The sequence below is a fragment of the Mesoplodon mirus genome (genome assembly GCF_964341445.2).
Source record: "Mesoplodon mirus genome assembly, chromosome: 3".
Lineage (NCBI taxonomy): Eukaryota > Metazoa > Chordata > Mammalia > Artiodactyla > Ziphiidae > Mesoplodon > Mesoplodon mirus.
The window spans coordinates 125759980-125783574 of record NC_138978.1 but is presented as its reverse complement, the minus strand read 5'-3'; the positions used below and the strand labels follow the sequence as shown (position 1 = coordinate 125783574).

Sequence of the window (23595 nt, the reverse complement as noted above, 5' to 3'; positions counted from 1 at the left end):
TGGTACATAGTAGATGCTCAATAATGTTTTATGCATGAATGCACACATGTTCATTGTAAGTAGTATATGGTATAAAGAGGAAGTAACAGTGAAGGAGATATACAAGGAACAATCAGATAAGTGCTGTAAAGTCAGACCCTTAAGACTGAGATTCAAGACAGTATCTAAAAGGACTCTGGTCAGTAGAATAAAAAAGAAGAGATTCTCAGGAAGAAACTGTATTGAATTAAGTAATTATATTCCTCTTTGAGATGTACCATTGACCCTTGAACAATGTGTAGGTTAGGGGCACTGAGTACTCTGCGCAGTGGAAAATCTGCATATAACTTAAAATCAGCCCTCCATATACATGGTTCTTCCATATCCAAGGTTCTGCATCCATGGATTCAACCAACTGTGGATCGTGTAGTATTGTAATATTTACTATGGGAAAAATTCCATATATAGATAGACCCATGCAGTTCAAACCCATGTTGTTCACGGGTCAACTGTACATATATGATACTTAGTGACTTCTATTTTGAATAAGAGATGGATGTTTCTCTAAGTCAGGTAAAGAATCCTGTCATAAGATTTAAATCCTCAGAGAGGGAACTTCCCTGGGGCACAGTGGATGAGACTCCGCACTCCCAATGCAGGGGGCCTGGGTTCAATCCCTGGTCAGGGAACTAGATCCCGCATGTATGCTGCAACTAAGAGTTCGCATGCCGCACCTAAGGAACACATGTACTGCAACCAAGGAGCTGGGGAGCCACCACTAAGAAGCCTGCAAGCTGCAACTAAGGAGCCCGCCTGCTGCAACTAAGACCCAGAGCAACCAAATAAGTAAATTTTTAAAAAATCCTTTTTTTTTAACACATCTCTAAAAATGTGTCCTCTTTAATGTTAGTGAGGATGAAAACCAAAATAAAATCTATTAGATACCACTGAAGGTTGCTAGAGCATTGACCCATTACTCTGTAGATTGATGAAAAAATTATGTATGCTGCCCTTCCAACATGAACTGTATTTCAGGGTTAACAAGCATATGGGGAATAGTTCTCCTATTCAGAAGAAATTCAGCTAATAAATGCAGAAGGAATAAAAGAATTAGAAAATCACCATTTAGCAACTCCTAATGAAATAATTTAAGCACTGGTCATCAATGGAGGATAAAACCTAAGGAGAAAGTTCATTGGGAACTTTTCAATGAAAGGATAACCACCTGAGCCCAGAGATAAATCTTAGCATCACTAAAAGTAAGAGATTCTAACATAACATCCCCATGATGAGGTTCAGCATAGAGTACACAGCACCATCCATGAAAAGTCCTTGGCAAAAATGAATATTGAATTTGAATCAAATTCACCTGTAGATATAACCACTAGTCTACAGGATGACAGAGGATAGAAGCTCCAGTAAAATTACACCACAGAAAGTAATCAGCGAAACCAGAATGGAGTTTTTTTTAAAAACTGTTTTAGGTTAAAAGAGATACCACCTAGTAATATAATAAAGGAAATGCACCAAGAGGGGCTAATTAGTTGGATCCTAATTCAATCAAGCCAACTGTAGTAAAGACACTATTAGACAATCAGGGATACTTGAATGTGGACTGGCTATTATATTAAGGAATTATTTACTAAGAAATTTGTTGGATGTTATAATGGCATTATTATGAACGTAATGTTATTTTCTCAGGTGTATTCTAAAATTTTAGTAGTGAAATCAAATAATATCTCAGATTTGCTTCAAAATACTGTACCAAAAAGGGAGGAATAAATGAAACAAGCATGACAAAAAAAATCAATGGTTAGTAAAGCTAGGTGACGGATGGGGGTTCATTGTTCTCTTTACTTTTATTTAGACATCTTCATTTAAATATTTTAATAATGTTTAGGTGTGCTTCCCCTTAACTGGCTTGATTTACATAAAGGTTTTAACACATTGTACTCATTTTCTTTAATCCTTTATCTTACATCTCTTTTAGACAAATGTGTGTGAGAGCCAAGTAAACATTCTGTCCACTTCCACATCCTCATCCCTACCCTTCCACAACCACACTAGTCGCAGAAAGGAGTCCCTCTATCTACCCATGAGAAGCCACATGTACAACCGTCCTCCTTTCAGACACCCGCCAGTGAGAAGCTCTGGACACCGCCTTCATCCTTCACCACCCTGCTCCCAGTTCCCTAAGGGGACCCCAAGCTCCCAACCTGATTGGAAGGTGATCTCACTGAACATCATCCAGGTGTCAGCAAAATGGTATTGGCACTTGATGGCACTGGCCATGCGGTGGTGGAGGGGTACCGTGACGAACCGAGCACTGGGGTTGACGTCATCCAGGACAAGGGGGAAGGAGACAGCGTTAGGTTCCCATTCATTGGCTTCAGAGCGAAAGTAGCACTGTACCTCCTTAAAAATCTTCACACCTTTAGCAAACATGTTGTTGCAGTGGACCTGGCAGAGAAAGAGGCATGTGAGTGACAGGGTGACCCTGTTGGGTGGCACTAGGGACACAGTGCAACCTAACCCAGTGAGATCTTAGACCTGCCAAATTTCTCTGAGCACCACCCTTGGTGAATAATTGGTGCTCTGCAGTCTTGCGTTTTTCCCTTCTAGGAATCTCACAGTGGCAGTGATACCTTATAAAACCTGGGCTGCTACCCCAGTCACCTCTTTGCAATTGTGCTCCCCTGGCTACCTCACTGCATGCTGCTGGGAGTAGTGTCCTTATCTGTTAACTGAGGGCTGGACCAGCATCTTCTCAGTTCCTTCCTTGCCCTGAACTCTCTCTGCTCTATAACCCAACCATTCCAGTCCTCTCAACCACAGTTGCTATCTGCCCAGAATGGAGCAATTCTGAACTACTTTCTCCTATGTACATTCCAAAGCCAGTCCACTACTTTCAACAGGTTTAGATGAGAAAGCTGAAATAATACACAAACCAATATAATTTCATCTTTCTCTTTAGAAATCTCATTTCGACTGCCGGGTATTAGCATTTGTCAGCCAGAGACACAAAACTTAATTATCTCTCTTAATTAAATTCAGCTTGGGTAAAGCCATTCTGATGAGAGCCTCAAATCTTCCTCATAGATATTTTCTGAGATGAGAAAAGAAGGCCTTTAGGAAGGTAGCTTTTTTGTTGTACCTTCCTTGGGATGAATTAACAGTTTAGTTTATTGAACACAAGTAAATGGAACAAGGCTAAGAACAAAATCAAAGAAATACCAACTACAGCTTCAATACATTTTTCAGATGTTTTGAAATCTGCAAAGTGTTGGATAAGTAGCCTGTGGGGAAGGTAATAATCTTTCCTACAGATGTTTTGGGAATCCTTCTAGAATGCAAGTAAATAGCATAGGATTTCATTCTCCTGTGGACTTAACATATTTATGTAATAAATAGAATATATTTTAAAATGCATTTATATATATGTTTCAGAATCTCTTTCAATTTATTTTTCTTGATTTGTATAATAAAATTTTTTCTATTTTATATTTTTCCAAAAATAAGCTCTTGGATTTATGATCATTTCTATAGTTTTCTAACTTTAATTAATTGGTTTATTCATTTATCTTTGATGTTAGACTGATGGACCTAGTGGCAGGGCAGGAATTAAGACATAGACATAGAGAATGGACTTGAGGACATGGGGTAGGGGGGAAGGGGAAGCTGGGGCAAAGTGAGAGTAGCATCGACATATATACACTACCAAACGTAAAATAGATAGCTAGTGGGAAGCAGCAGCATAGCACAGGGAGATCAGCTCAGTGCTTTGCAGTGACCTAGGGAGGTGGGATAGGGAGGGTGGGAGCGAGGCTAAAGAGGGAGGGGATATGGGGATATATGTATGCATATGGCTGATTCACTTTGTTGTACAACAGAAATTAACACAGTAGTGTGAAGCAATTACACTCCAAGATTAAAAAAAATAATAATGAAGAATGTATTCAGTACCATGAATTTTATTCAGTGTGGTTTTATATGTATCCCATTGGTTTTTATATATATAATTTTTCATTTTCTAAATGCTCTATGGATTTGATTTTCTTTTAAATGCTGTATTTTAACTATAATCAGGGCAGGGAGGGAAATATGCAGTACTTTGCCTAAGAAGCAAAAAACTACTCTCTAGAAGACTTCAGTGACCTGAAAGTCAACTTTTACTTTTCATTTGTTTCAGAAAAATTAAAATATGGTAGACACCTGCTTGGCCTGCTAGTTCTGAGAAGACTAGCTCTGAGTCAGCTCCTGAGATGTTTCTGGTACCTTCTAAATGCAGACATATGCATTTGGATAATTTTGATCTGTGATAAACTAGTTAAACAGGAGCTGCTGGGGACTCAGGAAGATCAAAGTCAATTCAGCAAATATTATAACTTTATGGGGACTTTAAAATACATTTTATTATTTGTGTGACTAGAAATTCTCCCAATGATATATAATGAATTGATACACATGTTCATAGGTACATATTGGGTATACACATTATTCAGCAATACAAATAAATTTTTCCTTGAAGCATACATAGTTTTGTTACTGTGCATATTTCCCTCCACCGCCCTATAAACCTGTAAAGAATAATGTGTTAACACATGATTGCACACACATTTTACAACTTCCCAAGAGCCATTTATGAGCAACACACTGGCAGATTGGGTATGTGTTGATCCTTCTGTTCTCATCATTTAACTAGTAGCTATTAATCCAACTAGGAGATATTATCATCTTAACATGTGAAAATGATATAGTAGACATGCATTTTCTTTTTGACTCCAGCTTTGTGCCAAGAATAACAAATTTTTATTTACTGGGAATGGTACAGTTTCCCTTCTTCAGGGTCCCCATGTCATTCTACATACATTCTTTTGCAAATAAATAGTGTCTTCCCCCACTGAACTGCAAATTGCCCCAAGGTAGGGACCATTTCTTATTCATCTGTTTACCCCCAGAACCTAGAATTCAGGTTTAACATCCAATCTGGTCACTTTTTGCATGGACTTTTCTTCCATTCCTTTCTCTCTGAAACGTACTTGGGATTGAGTAAGAGAAAAGGAAAAATGATCATTTGAGCTAAGTATCAGGAAACTCACCATACCAACGGTGAGGTCCTCAACCCTTACATCCAGGGTAGGCTCTCCTGAAAGGCCCTACCCCAGAGAAAATGGAAATCAGGCCTTAAGTCCCCTCCTCCAGTTCTTCTCATGGTCTGCACTTAACTCTCCCCAGAGCACACCCAGTCTGGGCTTTTCCCAGGTCTTTCAGCTTCCATCCAAGTACTCAATGAAATTTACCTACTCACTCTTAACTACTCTGTAATAATTAACTGATAAAATAACTTCTGCTATTGCATTTAAGACATTAATTTTTTTTACTGTTTTACTCTCCCTGAGGTAAAATACTTGCATTTTAATACAGACTTCTGGGTGATGGTGTTTCAGAAAAAACAAACAAAAAACCTAATAATTTACATTTGAGGCCTTAGAAAAACCACCTCATCTCACCCTTGAATCTCACTCATTGGATAACCAACTCCTCTGACTGGCCAAAGAGTCACGGAGGTCCCACAGAGAAGACAAACTGAAACCCTGGGCCTGAGGTCTAGAATCCGGATGGTGGCCCAGCCAGGAGTCACAGCGATTCCTCCTGCCTGGCCCCAGTCCTTCTTCAAGTTTCTGCTTATAGTTAGGAAACTACTATTATATTCTCAGTGTCTTATTGATGTTCATCATATCTCCTCCTCCTTCTACCCCAGGTGGCAGAGATATTTATAACCATAAATGGCTAGAGTAGGCAATAAAGGATATCACTTGTTCACTCGCAAACATTTATTGAGCCTGTATATATTAAGTGCCAGGCACTTGGGTACAAAGATCAGAAAGCAGAGTCTAAGAAGGCGCTTGAGGTCTAGTAAGAGAGCCAGACACATAGACAGATAAATGATAATAGATAGGAAACAAAGAACTCTGGGAACAGAACAGTATGGGATCTTCTGTCATGATTTCTTAGTGCTGTGGGCATGGAGGAACCACTCAGGGGTGAGAAGTGGTTCAAAATACAAAGTTCCTTCTTCTTCCATTGAGAATCAGAGCTGCAATGAGACACCCTTACTGATAAGAGTGTGTCCCCTCCCTGCAGAGTGCTGGGCAGGGCCATGGAATGACTTCCAAGGGCCCTCGTCACTACTGCCTTTGTGGGCCACTCCCTCCACAAAAAAAATATGTTAAAATTATATTTTGCAACTGTTTTGTTAAAAAGGTAGTAACTTTCGATGTTAAAGTTCATTTCTTTTATTCTGACAGTAAAAGAAGTTAAACCATTTCCATGGGCCTTACAAGTAGCGTGGGTCCCAGACACTGTGCCCACTTTGCATAATGGATATGTCCACTCTGGTGTTGAGACAACAACAGCCAAATACATTGTGAAACAGTAACCTATCTAACATCCTTATTTACAAATGAAGAAACAAGCCCAGAGAGATGAAGTGACTCAAGAAATGCATGCAGCTAGTTAGCAGCAGAATATGTACTTGAATGCCATTCTGCTGGCACCACCCTAGGGTTCTTTCCAGCATGCTTTTTCCCTACACCATGATTTTGGCTTCTACGCCTAACTCCACTGACCTTCATAGTAGTAAAATTCCTGATGCGGTCGAACTCAAACATGATCTCGATGTAACCATTGGTGGCACTCTCATTTCTCCAGCCCACGTAGTCATAGCCTGGCCACACATGGTACTCATGGGTCTGGGTGAAATCATCCAGGCCAGACACGCCATCGGTCAATTGGCCCAGCCCTTCAGTCATGCTGCTCAAGCCAAAAGAGGAGAAGGAAAAAGGAGAGAGGAACCTGGAGTTAATTACATATTCATGGAAGAGATTTTACCCAGTTTCTTCACCCCAGGTTTTGTAAGAGCTGATTATCTTGGAGGTTGAAGAATTATGAAAAATCCAATATATTTTGTAGTACTGACTCATTTATCCTGCGTCAGTGGAGAACTAAGAATTTCATATAAATGAATTTTACAAAATATTTGATGCTTAACTCTATAACAGCAAAACTTTTAAACACCTTTTTAAAATCATTTTATATGAAAAGCTTTCTATGATCTATTGCATCCTTACCTGTTCTTATATACTTAACATAACAAGTCTATATAATGATTCAATATTATCAAATGCATTTGGCTAATTCATCCATTAATGAGTAAATGTATGAATGCATAGAACAAATACTACAGCAGATGGTGGCACTTGCTCATCACTAAATAAATGGTCCCAGAGCTGGTTGGAAACTTTCTGACTCTCCTTTGACTGCATTTTGTCATTGTTCAGTGAATCAAATCCAGGGAAGCCAGTCATGCCTTCTTCTACCCCACATCTCCAACAACTTGATTCGATATCGAACAAAAGGGGGAAAAAGTAACTTCTAACAAATTTAAATACTGATTTATATTTAACTTTAATTACATTTGCAGAATACTAGACTCATGGAGTAAAATGCATGGACCACATGAGAGTCTCAGGCACTGGATTTCGTTTTATTTTCTAGCTTGGCAGCCTTTTCACTTCCGAGTGTAAGGCTCCGTTTGAATGGCTGAGTTTGCCAGAAACCTGACTGCTGGGTGGGATGGATGTGTATTGATGTTAATTTGACTATGTGAAGAACGTAAAGAGACCTCCTTCCTTCTGTTTATGGAGGGACAGAACAAGAACCCATAGTGTGGAACTTCTCTCTCCTCAAGCTCTGGAAGATATGTCAAGAGTCTCCCAAATGAAGAGATTGGGATATTCACACTCAAGCAATAATCCATGTGACCCATGAGGTTATAGGCAAACCAATGTTATGTAAAATTTGTGAATTACCAAAAAAAAAAAAAAAAGGATTAAGAGTGATTATGCCAGCCTTACAGGTACATTTTTAAATATATTTGTTCATTGAAAAATGTTTGGCAAATTATAAAATTTGACTGGCCTTATCCACAGTGACCAGAGCCTGGATCTGCCTTCCAAGGTTTTGCCATCTTTTTCTTCTCTCTACAGATCAGAAGGCTAGGAGAACATAAGTTTACTTGCAATGAATATATTTCCCATTATCCCCAGAAAAATAAATCCCCATGAAAGTCTTCAGAAAAGCAGTACAAATTAAAAGGAATGCTTATTCAATTTCTCTTTCATCAAAATTTAATAAATAAGGAAAGAAACTTTCCCTCTTTACTTCATATACTTTAGAATTGTTAGAATTTCTACAACAGTATATATTACTTTTAGAATGTTTTTTTAATTTAAATAAGTAACTTTTGCTACTATAACTATTTATTTCCTGAGAGTTTGAATTAGGTAACTCTGTATCTCATCACTTAGCCACTCCCCAGCTAGATAGCTCATGACCTCAATTATTAGGTAGAAGCTAACTGTGTCTAAATCTCTGTGATTATTTTGTTATCTTCCCTCTGGGGTTCATCCAGAGCCATATTTCCAGTTACCTGCCTTATTTCTCTATTTGAATGTCCTGTCAGTCCCTTGAACTTATATTCCAAACTGAATCCATCATCATCCCTTTCTAAACTAAGTCTTTCACCTAGGTTTCCCACTTCTGTCAATTATACTTCTCTTCCATATCCACTAAGAGTCCCTGGCACATGATAAGCATTCAAACTATGTTTGTTGAATGAATAAGTGTCATCTCCATTGTTTTAGACTATTGTTTCATCTAACTCTTTTTCTCACATTACTGTCTTGTCCCCTGTATCCAATCAGACTACAAATGTTCCCTAAATGAGTATCTTTCTCATTCCCATTCCCACAGTCAGCATTATGGCCTGGGTCACTAATTCTTTTCATCTGACAGAATTTGGAATTAGAAAATGTCCCCCTCATCTCCTCCCTTCCTATTCAAATCTAATCTTTGAATGCAGCTTGATTAATCTGTCTGAAGCACAACTCCCATCATGCTCTACCCCAGCTTTAAAAACCTTCAGTGACACATTGTGTTGATGATGTTGGTAAAGAAGAACAACTCCTCCTCCTCCCCTCTTCTTCCTGGCCCTGACATTCAAGTTCCTCCAAAATACGACAAAATTTGCTTTGCTATGCTTCTAACCTACTGGCTTGCTACATAAATATGGCACATGGTTAACTAAACTGCTGATCTTTCCCAGACATTCCCCTAAACTTTACAACCATGATCCTTTTGTAATCATGGTATTCCCTCTGCCTAAAGTGCCATTTCAAGATTCTCTGCCTGTGAAAGTTCTACCCATCCTTTGGGGTCATTTCAGATTTCATCTATTCTATTATGTTTTAACTGGTCCTCCAATCAGATAATAACTTACATGTATATAGCACATTATCTCTACAAAATGCTTTCCTTATATACTTTTTTTTTATCACTTCAGCCTCATAGCAAACAAAAATAATTTTATGACATGAATCCAGGTGTTTTCACTCCCAATGCTCTGCTTTCCTTCTATAGCTTCCTGGTTTCTTTGAATCCCAAAGCACTCATCGTGTATCTCTTATTCTTATACTTGTATCATAGTAATTTATATCCTTGTTTAATCCCCATTCCTAACTGTGAGCTTCTTAAAGGTAGGACCAATGACTTTATTATATTTGAATCCCTACCAAATTCCTTGCACATAGTAACAGTTGATTAGCAAAGACTTACTAAACTAAACTGAATTCACTTGATCTCTGATTTCCTCTGTGCCTTGAGTTGATGGCAGTTGGGTGTGGCTAAGTGAAATGATGCCAAGACAGATTATGTAAAAGGGGAAGAACAGTGACTAAGTAGATGGAAAGGAAGTGATTAGTAATAGAAGACTGGATGAGTCGGGCATGGAAGCTTCACACAAGGCATGGAAACTGGAGGGCAGTAGTTTATTCTTCACACCCAAGACAATGGAAGTGCTGTAATTCCACACTCCTCTTCCTGAGACTCATTAATCTCTCTCTCAACCACCAGCAACCTCCATCATCTGGTGTGGACTTCACTATGATCTAACCTCTCTGCCAGGCTCAATCTTTGCCGACAAAGATTAACCTAAGAGAGAAAAGTGTTGAAGTGGGGTAGAAGAAGAACGGCAAGACTTGGAGTGAATTGGGATAGGTGGGAACATCTCTTATCCAACCCTAAATTCATTCTGTATCTGAACATACTTCACCATGGTCCTCCCTTGGTTCATTTCACGTATCCATTGGTCCTTCTGCTGTTCCCAGTTCTAGCTATTGCTATAGTCAGGCCATTCTGGTCCTCATCCCTGATTCCCTTCCTCTGCTCCTCTCTACCTACCTCCTCTGCTCCAATTATCATCTCATCCTAGAATCTTTCCTTGTCTATTGTAAGCCTTAATAGTCTCCTTCTTTTCACAATTTCTAAAGCATTTTCATTTTGGGGGTTCATTCTTTCTGAACTTCTTTATCTGTCCAGTATATTATACTTGTAACTTCAAATCTTCTGTCCCTTTGTCTCCATAAATAGGCTATTATTTGTGTCAGACCACACATCTTGTTTTGAGGGTCAAAAATTATGGCTACCGTACTTAGAGCCATACCACAAAGTTTAGCCCTTACTTTGTATAATTTGTTGTTTTCCTTCTGATTACTTTGTCTTCCCAAACTAGGCTCTTAGTTCCTTCCAAATAAAGACTACATATTTTACTTCATCTAAATTTATCTCAAAATGCCTAGTATAAGGGCTAAATAAACATTAGCTAGTTGACTAATTGAGTCATTGATTATTGTTCCCAGGCCATAATGAAATATTATTCTCTTATGGTGGCCATTCCCCCACTCTGATGATTAAAGTTTCCCAGAATTTACCTGTACCCAACGGCCCCATCATAGACAGAATCGTTCAGATAAATGATGGAGCCTCCTGGTAGTACAAACTGCTGTCCAGCTGGAGCATTATAAGACACCAAGCCATCTGCCAAAGGAAACACAGATGTGTCAGTGCCTTTGGGAAGGAGGTGCACCTGCTGCTCAGAACAACTATCCTAGGAAACTACCTGAGGCTTCAAGACTGCAATCTTGAGCAATGTGTCCACCTAGGACTCAATCTGGGCACACAGGGAGTACTCCTCAGCAACAGTCAGCAAAGTGACTTGGAATACAGTATGCCAGGTGTGGGGCACCAAGCCCTGGGTGGATGAGTAATATTCCTTTCTTTACTCTAACCAAGAGGGGATCACTTATTGGTGATTAGTAATTCCAGTGAAATTCTTGGTGAAAGTAATTTCTCTTTCTGATTTGATTGCCTTTATTTCCCAAGGGCTGGGGTTTTTAATAACGTCTGCATGCTCTCTCTAGAGACCTACCTAGCCAGACACAGCCATAAAGCTCCACCCTCATGCACACATTCATGGAGTGATCAGTGACTGGGATAAAGCGGACAAATCTGGCCACAATGGGTGGCTCCAAGTCCTTTAGGAAAATGTCATAGGGGTTACTATTTCCATCCAGCACCTGAGGAGAGATAAAAGAAAGAGTGAGAAGATGCTATGAAGTTATGCTGACTCTTCTTCATTCCCCAAGTCATTATCTCTTTGATGGAACCTCTCCTTTTAATTCAAGGAGCAGAATGTATCCACTCAACAGCCTTGATATTCCTATGTGTGCCCCCCACCCCACCCTCCTTCATCTTGGGTCACACATTTACAAGGGCATCCCAGATCTGCAGACACACACACTTACATAGACAAACTGTGTACTTCCTCTTCTAGCCTAAGTCAAAATATGGTCCCAGACATCCCAGGGTCTGGATGTGTCTTCTTCTCACCTGTTTCCCATGCCGGTTCCGCCAAGAGATCCAGCGAGTGCCATCCCGACTGTAATTGATCTTGTACATGGGGGCAAACTCAATGCCATGGCCCCCTGCATGGCGCCCCTGGGTCCCCACCAGAGTGATAAAGTGCAGGGTGTGCAAGTCAATCTGCAGAAACTCCTTCAGATCATCAGGTTCCACTGGAATCTCAGGACACCAGGCTCCGTCCCCTTCTTCTGAGTCCAGCCTTGATTGATGAAGGTTGGGGATAGAGGAAGGAACCACGAAACCACAGAGTTATTTACCAGTCCCCAGCAAGCAGCTGCCCAGTGCTGAAGAGAGACAGCAGGCTGGGAGTCCCGTCCAGATGGACGTTTTGGGCTCTCCCTACCAGTCTGACTGTCACCACAGTACCCACTTGTGGTCAGTTCCCTCTTCCTGGGGCACCATGAAACCCAGAAAGACAGTCACCACCAGGGAGCTAGAGGCCTTCAGATGATATGGAGCCTTTATTTCCCATCCTGATTTAGAGATCTCAAGGGAGGTCCCATGCAGTGAAACCCTTCCTACCCTCTATTCCCCACTGAATTATTTTACCACCCTCACCCCCACCCCCCATTTTCAGTCTCAGCATAACAAGGCTAACCACTCCTTGCCTGGATATCAAGTTATAAGAGTGGGGAGGGAGGAATCATAAGACCTGCAGTGTGGGTTGTGTAATGTAGTGGAATTTTAACCAGCAGGGTGAGCATGGAAGCTCAGCAAAAAGCCATGGAAACCTATGGTGAAAGTGAGGGGTAAGAATATGTCAGGGAATAGTAAATAATCTGGTTTCATTTTACTACCTCCAGGCTGAGCTACCCACAAACAAAACTGTGAAATCATTATAAGGCTTATTTTGGGACCCTCTTACCCCTTTCCCTCTTCCCTGGAATGTGCCTTCTCTCACAGACGGCACCTACTCATTGTTGCTCCCTTCCAACCCCACCAAACATCACTCTAATCTTTCATACACTAAGACAGAAATCATGGAGAAGGTTTATAGGGTTGCCTTTCCTATGGATGATTCCATTTTAACAGAAAGCAATGCTTTACACCAAAAGAACTAGATTCCAGGACAAAGGTTACTTCTTAACAAGCTGAATAGTTTTTGACAATAATTTTTGACAAGCAATAGTTTATTGCTTTAAATGACCCCTGATATTAGACCACAAGAAACCCAACACACTTTGTTTATGGATGAGGGTGGCCCTTCTATGTTAGGTGTCCTTGAGAGGAGGGAAGAATTTGTTGGATGCCTCAATGTCTATTTAAGGCCTTGATGCCTTGCACTGTGACTGATGTTTCACAAACACCCACTGAGAAGAGGGCCGTGTCTCCTAACTCTCAGTGACCTACCTAATCTGCACTTTTCCATATGTACCACTGTAGTCCACTTCCTGCAATAGCTCATGGTGAGAACGTGAGATAAAGCAAGTGCACTGCATATCAATAAGTTCATCTGCTGTGGGTGGTGTGGCTCTAGGCCCCCTGTGGTTAGGGTGAGGTTGCTAGACCAGCACATGCTGCCGGGCCCCAAATTCTTTACCTGAAAACATGCAGAGCAGGTCCACTTTGATGTCCTTCCCCCATTCCCACCAGCTCCCACCAAGTACCACACTTCTTCCTTAGACCCTTGAGTCAGTAATCTGTCCAACCTAGAACTCAGGTTTTCTTGAGACATCCATTCTCACCTTCCATATTTGGCAGCTGTGGACTCTGACCATTGACTGGAAGCTGTGATGTCCTCATCTGGAATGTGGCCTCCTGACATGCCCAGAGGATAGCGGCATATGGCTGAACCAAGGGAAACCAAAGAGAAATGAGAGGAAATCCTTTTATTTTATTTTCAGAGACCCCCAGCTAGAATGCAATTGATTATTAGACAGGAAAGAGGGACTAGGCCCCTCTATGACCCCAGTTTGACCACTATGACTCTCTCAGCCTTTTCTTCCTGGCCCTGCCTCCAAACTTATTAGTGTTCAATCTTCCAAGCATTGAACCTCAGCCAACTTTATCTTTTGGTCCAAACTCTAACAATACTGTTATGTGCTGACTTATTCTTTTATTTGGTAATAACTCTATGGCCCATCCCCATTTCCTTATTAGCAGACTTGCATTTCTTTTCTTTTCTTTTTTTTTTTTTTTTTTTGCGGTACGCAGGGCTCTCACTGTTGTGGTCTCTCCCGTTGCGGAGCATGGACACGCAGGCTCCGGACACGCAGACTCAGCGACCATGGCTCACGGGCCCAGCTGCTCCACGGCATGTGGGATCTTCCCAGACCAGGTCACGAACCCGTGTCCCCTGCATCGGCAGGCAGACTCTTAACCACTGCGCCATCAGGGAAGCCCAAATTGTGCATTTTTAATGTGTGTAGTTTATTGTATGTCAATTTTATGTCAGTGAAGCTGTTTTTCAAAAAGTAACCTCTGGGGTGGGATAATATATTGAGATTTTTATTTGTATATCTTCACGGCCCTTTCCAAAGCAGATAGCCAAGGCCTTCCTGTTCCTTCGCCCCATGGGAGATTTATGTTTACTGGGCAGAAATAAGAAACTGCTTGAAGACTAATGGCTTCCTGGAAAGCCTGCCCTCATTAAGCAACCGTAGGATGAAGTAGAGGTGGCAGGAAGGTGGGTGAGGTTTCCCTAGTCTAGACGGAGACAAAGGTAGGCAACTTACAGGGCTAACAGGAACCAAGCTCCTTTCCTAGAAGTTCCCTGGAGAGGTAGCAAAACATCAAAGGGAAAATGGTTTCATGTGAGCATTGTGTCCAAGCTTAGCACAGAAACAGCCAAACTGCTGTCCCTGAAGAACATGGAGGGCTTGGAGAATAAGGATATCCACTATAATCATGACAAGCTGAAGGCAGGAAGCCCTTCTGTCCGTATCACACCCAGAAAAGTTCCTGGATTCTTGTCCAACCCTAGGAAAGGTAAGGATGACTCTGAGTCAAGGGCCAGCTGACACTTTAAGAAACAGTATGATTAAGCAAAACCATATACAGGCAGCTTTGACAAGAAACATGGCCATGTACCCAACTGAAACTCTTCTATGTTACTGTCCACTGCATTTTCCAAGTCAGATTTGAAAGTATCATTTTGCCTACTCTTGTCAAATGTATAATTTCTCCATCAGAGGTGATTGGCTCTGCAGATAATCATTATGCTTGAATCTGGGAGGTTTAGGAATGAAGCATCAGATTCTCAAAATCTGAAGACTCTGGAACATGAAATTGAAGGGAGGAGTAAGGATGAGGAAATACTAATACAGGATCCCAATGAGGCCAAAATTACCATTGAGTGAGGTCAATGTACGTTTCAAAGTCACACACAGGGCACTGTCCTCTCTTCTGCTTCATCCTATCAGGAAGCAAAGGCCATGCCCTGACTAAAGGTCTGCTCTGGTCCCCTCCTCAAAGTTTTTCATACATGTTGTTGCATGTGCTAAGTGTTTTAGTCCTGAGCATCAGTGACTGAATGGGCAAGGAGAGGCTTCTGGAGGCCTTTAACCCACATGCTACATGTCCCAGTCCAGTTTACCAGAGCACCTGCATTGGCATTTAGGACACAAGTCCAGCTACTAATAAAGTAGAACTTTGCTTTCCCTTTGCCACTGTCCCCTGTGTGTATATTTCCCTCAGGGACATCCTGGGGAGGGGGCCTGGCTCGCCATGGCAGACATTCCTGGCTCTTTTGGCTATCAGCCATGTCATAGTGCCCCCAATTGCCATCTTGACCCCTAAAATACAATTCTTCACAATTTGAAAAGGGCTGTCCAACTGCCTACCTCTTTTTCTAAATTTTACAGCACAGGGAATATAGCCAATATTTATAATGACTTTTTTAAAAATAAACTTATTTATTGATTTATTTTTGGCTGCGTTGGGTCTCTGTTGCTATGCGCGAGCTTTCTCTAGTTGCGGTGAGCAGGGGCTACTCTGCATTGCGGTGTGAGGGCTTCTTGTTGTGGTGGCTTCTCTTGCAGAGCACGGGCTCTAGGCGCTCGGGCTGCAGTAGTTGTGGCATGAGGGCTTAACTGCTCCGCGGCATGTGGGATCTTCCCAGACCAGGGCTCGAACACGTGTCCCCTGCGTTGCAGGCGGATTCCTAACCACTGCTCCACCAGGGAAGCCCGCCTACCTGTTTTTTACCTTCCCAGTAACCCGATGTGGTAGGGAGGGCATGTACTATTATTTTCAAATTGTATATGAGGAAACCAGCTGAGGTCCCATGGCTATTAAGCGATAGGGGTTTGACTTAGATCACATCTCTGAGTCCTAACACAAAGTTTGTCCCCGTGCACCAGACTGCCCCACTCTGGTTTAGCCAAAAGAATGACCTGAGGAAAGCTGTCTCTCCCAAGATGCCAGGATGTTGATGGCAGCTCAGCTGATCAGTAAGCGAGCTGCTCTCTGGCACCCTCCGTCCCTTCCGAAACCAAAGGTCGTTCCCAAATCCAGTTCAATCTCAACATCACCCACAGCATGGTAATCTACTTGTTTGCTTGTTGCTTACTAAATCCATGGTTTTTAAAGTATCCTATTGTTATTAATTCATTCACCCAGTGATTGGGGGGGGGGATTTTTATGGGGTTACAACAGCAAACAAAGCCTTTCGTCACAGAGTTTACATTCTAGGGTGGGAGAGAAGACAATAAGCAAATAAAAATTTAGTAGGGGAGGAGATGGTAAATGCTGTGAAGAAAATAAAGTATAGAAAGGGAATAGGTTCTCTTTTAACTAAAGAGATCAGGAAGACCTCTGAGATAAGCTGACTGAGCAGAGAGCTCAGTGAAGGAAGACAGCAAGCTAGGTGACTCCAGAGGGGAACCTGCTTTGTGTAAAGGGCACAGGAAATGCAAGGAAAGAGCGTTCTTGGCTGCTGGAGGTACAGCAAGGTCAGTGTACCTGCAGTGGAAAGACTAGCCTAAGTTACTATCTAGCACCCTCCTTTTGCAGGCTAATGAACTCATACTCAACTAAAGCAAGCATTTCTGAGGGAGGATAGTACCACTTCCAATAAATTTCTCCTTCCTCTGATTTCTGACATTTTCAACATCTCTGTTATAGCAGTAGGTACAGACTGCCATGTAATATAATTATTTCTGTGAGTCCTATCTCCCCTACAGATGCCAAACTTTTGGAGGGAAAAATAATAGGACTGTATCTTGTTTGTTTTTATTCCTTTTATTTCTCATGGCACATCAGGGGAGAGAATAGGTGCTTAAAAAACATTTATCAAGGGCTTCCCTGGTGGCACAGTGGTTGAAAGTCCGCCTGCCACTGCAGGGGACGCGGGTTCGTGTCCCGGTCGGGGCAGATCCCACATGCCGCGGAGCGGCTGGGCCCGTGAGCCATGGCTGCTGAGCCTGTGCATCCGGATCCTGTGCTCCGCAACGGGAGAGGCCACAATAGTGAGAGGCCCGCGTACCGCAAAAAAAAAAAAAAAAAAAAAAAAAAAAAATTTATCGAAAACAGAAGGTAAACCTTTGAGATAGATATAGATGAGGAATAAGAAGAAAGTTGAGTGAAATATAGTCTCCCTACAAAACTCATTCCCTAGCTTTTTCCATTTCAGCCAACTCCATTCCTCCAATGACTTGAGTCAAAAATCTTGAGGCCCATCTTTGATTCCTTTCATACTTCATATCCAGTCCATCAGGTAATAGTAAATCGTATTAGCTACTCTAAAAATATTCCTGTATCCCACCTACCTTTTACAAATATTGTGCTACCAATCTAGGCCAATTCACTGTCCCCTGTCACCAAGAAGAGAACAAGAACCTCCTACTGGCCTGCTTTTGTCCCATGTATCTACTAAAATGTAAATCAGATCATGTAACTCTTCTGCTCAAAGCACTCCATTAACTTCCCATCTCACTCATAATAAAATTCAAAATCCTTACACATCATCTGTGCCCTGAGTGTCCTAGACCTCGTTTCCACCCTACCCTTCCCATCAGCCATGCTGGCCTCTTTGTTGTTCTTCTAGCACACTGTGTGCTTCTTCTTCAGAAATCTGCATTTATTGTTGAAGTATTTAATTTAATAACATAATAACCTTCGTAGGGTGGAGGAAAGAGAATTGGAATACCACATTTCCCTTTTTTTCACATGTTAGCATCTCTACAAATCTGAGTGCGTCTTGCAAGCAAATAGTGAGTCATAGATAATTTTGTTTTGTTTTGTTTTTTTCTTTAGAGGCACAGAAAGTAATGATACATCTTAGAGTCAGAAGTTTCTTAAATTCAATGAAATATGGTAAGAATAGCATCCATTTAGAAGCATTTATCAAGTGCAGGCAACGAGATAAGCATTTTGTCACTCATTATTTCAAGTTTCCCACTTATTACCCATTTTACTGGTAAGAGTTTAAATAACTGCCCAAGACCTTTCACTGAGTAAATGCTAACTCAGATTAGAATCTGACTCTAGAGGCTGTGACCTCACTAAACTATACAACCTCTGAAAATCAAGTGATTTCAAATTCATTCCTGGCTCTACCACTTAAACCAGCGGTCCCCAAAATTTTTGGCACCAGGGACCGGTTTGATGGAAGACAATTTTTCCATGGATGAGGGGCAGGGAGTGGGTGGGGCGTGGGGGGTAGGGGTAATGGTTCAGGCAGTAATGCGACCAATGGTTCGGGCAGTAATGCGAGCAATGGGGAGCGATGGAGAGCGAGCGGCAGATGAAGCTTTGCTCACCCACTGCTCACCTCCTGCTGTGCGGCCCGGTTCCTAACAGGCCACGGATCGGTGCCGGTCCGAGGCCTGGGCGTTGAGCACCCCTGATTTAAACCATGTGGGATCAGAGCAAACTCCACACACCCTCTTTAGATCTCAGTTTCTTCCTGTGGAGAACAAGGGAGTCAGAGTAGACGTTCTCTAAGGCAGTGGTTCTCAAAAGCCAGACCATGGGGCTTCCCTGGTGGCGCAGTGGTTGAGAGTCTGCCTGCCGATGCAGGGGACACGGGTTCGTGTCCCAGTCGGGGAAGATCCCACATGCCGCGGAGCGGCTGGGCCCGTGAGCCATGGCTGCTGAGCCTGTGCGTCCGGATCCTGTGCTCCGTGGCGGGAGAGGCCACAGCAGTGAGAGGCCCGCGTACCGCCAAAAAAAAAAAAAAAAAAAAAAGCCAGTCCATGGACCAACTACTTTAGAATCACTTGGGAAGGTTCTAGAATACATATGTATGAGCCTCCTCTTAGAGATTTGTTTTTGGCATATCTGAAGCTGAGCCCAGGAACCTTCATATTTCTAAAGTCTCCCGGGTGATTCTGCTGTGCAGCCACACTGCTCCCAGATCCCTCCCAGCCTGGACCCAGGATGATCCTCTGGGACTCTGCCAGACAGCCAGAGAAATCCTCATTCACAGTCCCACTGGGCTTTCATTCCTGGCTATCATGTATCTCTAGTTACTGAACCATGAGTGTAATGAGAACTGCTTCCTGGAACATGTAAAGTAAACCAGAAATGGGGAAGGAGGGTCGTGTGGGGTGAATCATGATATTGTTGCAAAGAACTTCCCCACCAAGGCACTGCTTATCCTGGGAACAGCAACCAAGAAGTTTCAACAGAGATGCTGCTGCTATAGCTGCCTTCATGGAACATTTCAGTTCCATTATATTTCCCGGGCTCAGGGATCCTTTCTATTTTGTGTTCTAACTAAAGTCTTACAAGAACTTACCCTATTTAACAGAGAAAGAGGGAGAGAGAGAGACCGAGATCCCACATAGGATACTCTCCTGGGTGTAAACGAGTATCAGCTCCCTCCCGAAGGCTCTGTTCTCCTTATCTATCGTTGAGTTAGAGCCGTGGTCCTCAAAGTATGCTCCCAGGACCAGCAGCGTCACCATCACCCAGGAACTTGGTAGAAATGCAAATTCTCAGTCCCCATCCCAGTCCTACTGGATCAGACACTCTGGGGATGGGGCCCAGCAAAGTATGGTGTCGCCAGCCCTCCAGGTGACTCTGATGCACAATCAAGTTTGATAATTAGAGGACCTGGGGGAGAAGATGAGGCTTCAGCTCTCCACATAAAAAAATGCAAATGTGTCAGAGCTCCCCTCGTCCTCACCACCCCCAGCCCTTCCATCACACCGAAGCATCACACAGAAGGGTTTAAGCCCATTCTGTGTAGACAGCACAGTGGCAACAACATTGACAAAAACTAGAAGGGCTCTCCCTGAGTCAAGAGCAGGGCCTCTGAACCTCTGCCTGGAGATGGATATAGAGTTATTGGAGAGGAGGAATTCAGGATGATAGGTGACATGTTACCTCTGCTCAGAGGCAATCAAGGGGTGAGGTGTAAACTTGGCCTCTGAGAATCACTGGGCCCATCAGTAAATCCCACAAATTTATCACCTGCAAATTTCTTAAGTCCAGCTATTTCTCTCCTTCCCCACACCTCCTATGCAGGGCCCAACCTCCACCATCTCACATGTGGACAACTATAATGCCTTCTAGCTCTTCTTCCTGGTTCCCCTGTTGTCCCTTCTCCATATAGTAGCACAGGTGAGCTTCCTAAAGTCTTATCCTAACATAAACCTTCTGACAGCTTCTCATTCTTCTCAGGATAATGTGGCCTCATCTTGGGACATCCCAGATCTTTGCTCTCTGTATCTCAGCACATTGGTCTTATTTCAACTTCACAATGATACAAAGTACCTTCCAGCCTCGAGGTCTCTCTAAACATGATGTACCCTTTGCCTGAAATGTTCTTCCTTTCCCCTCCTTTACCTACTAACTCCTGCTCATCCTCTAGCTCTCAGAACATGCCTCCCTTAGGGAATTCCTCTGAGCCCCCAGCTAAATTAGAAATCTCTGTTAAATGCTTATAACACACTTCTTTTCCTTTATAGCACCTTTCACACTTGTAGAACAAATAATTGTTTAATTTCATTCTCTCCACTAAACAGTACATGTTTTGAGGGCAGGATCCTGTCTATCTTTCTCTCTGATGTCTCTCTAGTTTCTAGTAGGGTGTCTAGCATTAACTGTGTCCTCAATAAATATCTGTTGAAAAAGTGGTAAAAGAAGAGTTTTATGTTGTTTATTATTACAGAACTTAAAAACAAATGCCTGGGAAGTTACAGAAGGATAGCCCCTACTAATGACATTTAACCAGGCAGCGGACATCTGAGACTTCCTTGTAAGCCTGGGCCATTACATATTTTATTGCAACCTATCATGGATTTATTAATGGATTTATTCATGGATTTGTTCATGGATTTATTTAACAAGTATATTTATTTAATGACTATTTGTGTATTTATTTAATAAATAAGGTTCTGCTATGTGGCAGGTACTATTCTGAAGACACAGTAGTGAATAAGATAGAGAAAATGATTTATCTCATGGACCTTACTTTCTGGTAGGGGAGAGAGACAAAAGGCAATAGATTTTCAACAATCAATTAGGCAATCAGGGCTTCCCTGTTGGCGCAGTGGTTAAGAATCTGCCTGCCAATGCAGGGGACACGGGTTTGAGCCCTGTTCAGGGAAGATCCCACATGCCACGGAGCACCTAAGCTTGTGTGCCACAACTACTGAGCCTGCGCTCTAGTGCCCGAGAGCCACAACTACTGAGCCTGAATTCCACAACTACTGAAGCCCACATGCCTAGAGCCCGTGCTCCACAACGAAAGAAGCCACAGCAATGAGAAGCCCGTGCACCGCAAGGAAGAGTAGCTCCCGCTCGCTGCAACTAGAGGAAGCCCGTGCGCAACAATGGAGACCCAATATAGCCAAAAATAAATAAATTAAATAAATAATTTTTTAAAAATAGTCAATCAGATTGTCTATTTGACTATAGCTCTTATTAGCTATTACTATTTCAGGTAGTGTGACAAAACTATGGAAAACACTAAAACATGGTATGAGGATAAAAGTGATGGTGGGGAAAATGGGGGGTTCTTTTAGGTAACAACTTTCACCAGAGAGTTTCCATTTTACTTGTGCTTGTTTACCTGCTTATTGAAACTGTAAGCAATTTTGAGAATAGTAATCATATCAGATTCTTTCTTTTCCCCCTCACCATCTGCCAACACAGAGCACCATTAGATGCTCAACACACATTTGGCAAATAAATAAGTAGACAAAGAAATAGAGAGATGGGTAGATGGACAGAAGGATGAATGCAAGGATGGATGAATGGAGACTGTGAACTTAACCACAAGTTGAATTCTTCAGAGCAGGTGCTGCAACTGATTCATTTCTCTGCCCCAGAACCTCCCAAAGTGCCTGGCCACAAAAGATACTCAGCCCATGTTTCCTGAAAAAATACCCTGCTCAGTTGCATTTCCCCAACAAGGGTCAAGGCTTGTCAGAGTGAACGCCATCTTGTTCCCAGCTCACAACTATCTCCAGAGGACAGTGAGTGGCAGGGATGCTCTTTCAAGGGCTCTGTGGGCATTTGCATGAAAGGAAGAGAAATTCTGACATGAATATTAGTCAGTGGAGGATCCCCAGCTCAAGCTAGAATAAGGCTCTGGGCCACAAGTGTTATAAACCCTCTTCAGACAATGGAGTGGGGCTGGAGGTCTAGAAGTTGAGACCAAGGAATATAAGGATGAGGAAAGGGAATTCAGAGACAAGAGCCAGCGAAGCAGCCATTAGGCAAAGTGTCTTGATGAATCAGTATTGCCAGGGGCCTCAGAGAAAGGACACAGGAAAACAGACAAGATGATCTTGGATGGCCTTTCTCATCCTAGTGGGTCTTTGCAACCAGGATGAACCTTGGCCCAGGGCAACCAACGTGGCACTTCTTAGCAGTACCAATGTGGTTTTCCTATTGAATATGCCTATTTTTGGTAAACTCCTTCTGTGGAAGGCATCCCAGCCAATAGCAAAGACTCAGAATTGCCAAGTCCTAATTGTCAGGTCCCCTTGCTTTCCCCCAAGCCTACCTCATCGTTTATCAGAGCCTATCCATCTGCCTCTGAGCTCCACATTATGAAATATAAAGCAGCATGAAAAGGCAGAAAATAGCAAGGGAAGCAAGAGACCCTGCAGCAAAGAAGTATCACCTGATTTTGCCTGCTGAGTTGTCTTGGTGGTTTCCTGACGCTTCCACTATCCACCAGTCTCCTGGACAGAGAAGCCAACTCACTTTTCCAGTTTCTCAGAGTGGAAAACTACCAGTACTGGCTGCTACATGCCCAGGCGGGAGCTCGGTCCATCCTGAGCTCTGGTAGAACCTGGCAGGCAGGCTGAGGAGAAGCAGCGGCCACCAGGCCCCAGCTTCCAAGAATTATTTTCACACTGTGCTGCCAAAGTTGAGAGCCTGAAAGGGCTGCTTGTTCCATGATGTTTACCATCTCACTGTTAGCTCCAGACCACAGGCCCCCATCAATGAGTGTCCTATATGCAGCTTCCAAGAAAACACATACACGACACACAGAAGGCCTGAGGCATGAAGAGCTGACAGCTGGGCCTCTCTGGGCACAGGCAAGGTAAGACTGACAGGGGTGGAGTGCAGTTATTAGGGTCAACCAGGGGACCCAAGACAGTCTCTGGCCTAAAGGAACATTTGCAATCATAAAACTTTAGAGCCAGAACTTTAGGAAACCAATCCCTTCAAGGGCTCCATGTTAAATATCAGAATCTCTGAGGCCCAGAAATGTGAATTGACTTACTCAAGGATGCACAGCTGACTAGGGTAATCAGGACTGAAATTCAGATCCCCTGAGCCCTGGTTCCTCTTTCTTCAAGCTCAGGCTACCATGACCTAGTTTTTTCAGCTCCAGAGAGGACAAGGTGGTCTAGTTAAAGAAGCTGTTATTTGGGCCCTTTCTCTCCATAA

General features: G+C 42.6%; 1 protein-coding gene across 4 annotated transcripts in view; it reads right to left on the bottom strand.

The window, feature by feature from the left end:
- Positions 1–23595, bottom strand: part of DDR2 (discoidin domain receptor tyrosine kinase 2) — a 150047-nt gene that overhangs the window by 17462 nt on the left and 108990 nt on the right. For all 4 annotated transcript variants that reach the window (XM_082615750.1, XM_082615751.1, XM_082615749.1 and 1 more), the window contains 6 exons: positions 13485–13587; positions 11767–11998; positions 11306–11453; positions 10809–10914; positions 6609–6792; positions 2196–2439 (listed from right to left, as the gene is read on the bottom strand). In XM_082615750.1, the coding sequence (XP_082471876.1) occupies positions 2196–2439; positions 6609–6792; positions 10809–10914; positions 11306–11453; positions 11767–11998; positions 13485–13587 (1017 nt within the window). The remainder of the gene's footprint in view (positions 1–2195; positions 2440–6608; positions 6793–10808; positions 10915–11305; positions 11454–11766; positions 11999–13484; positions 13588–23595) is intronic.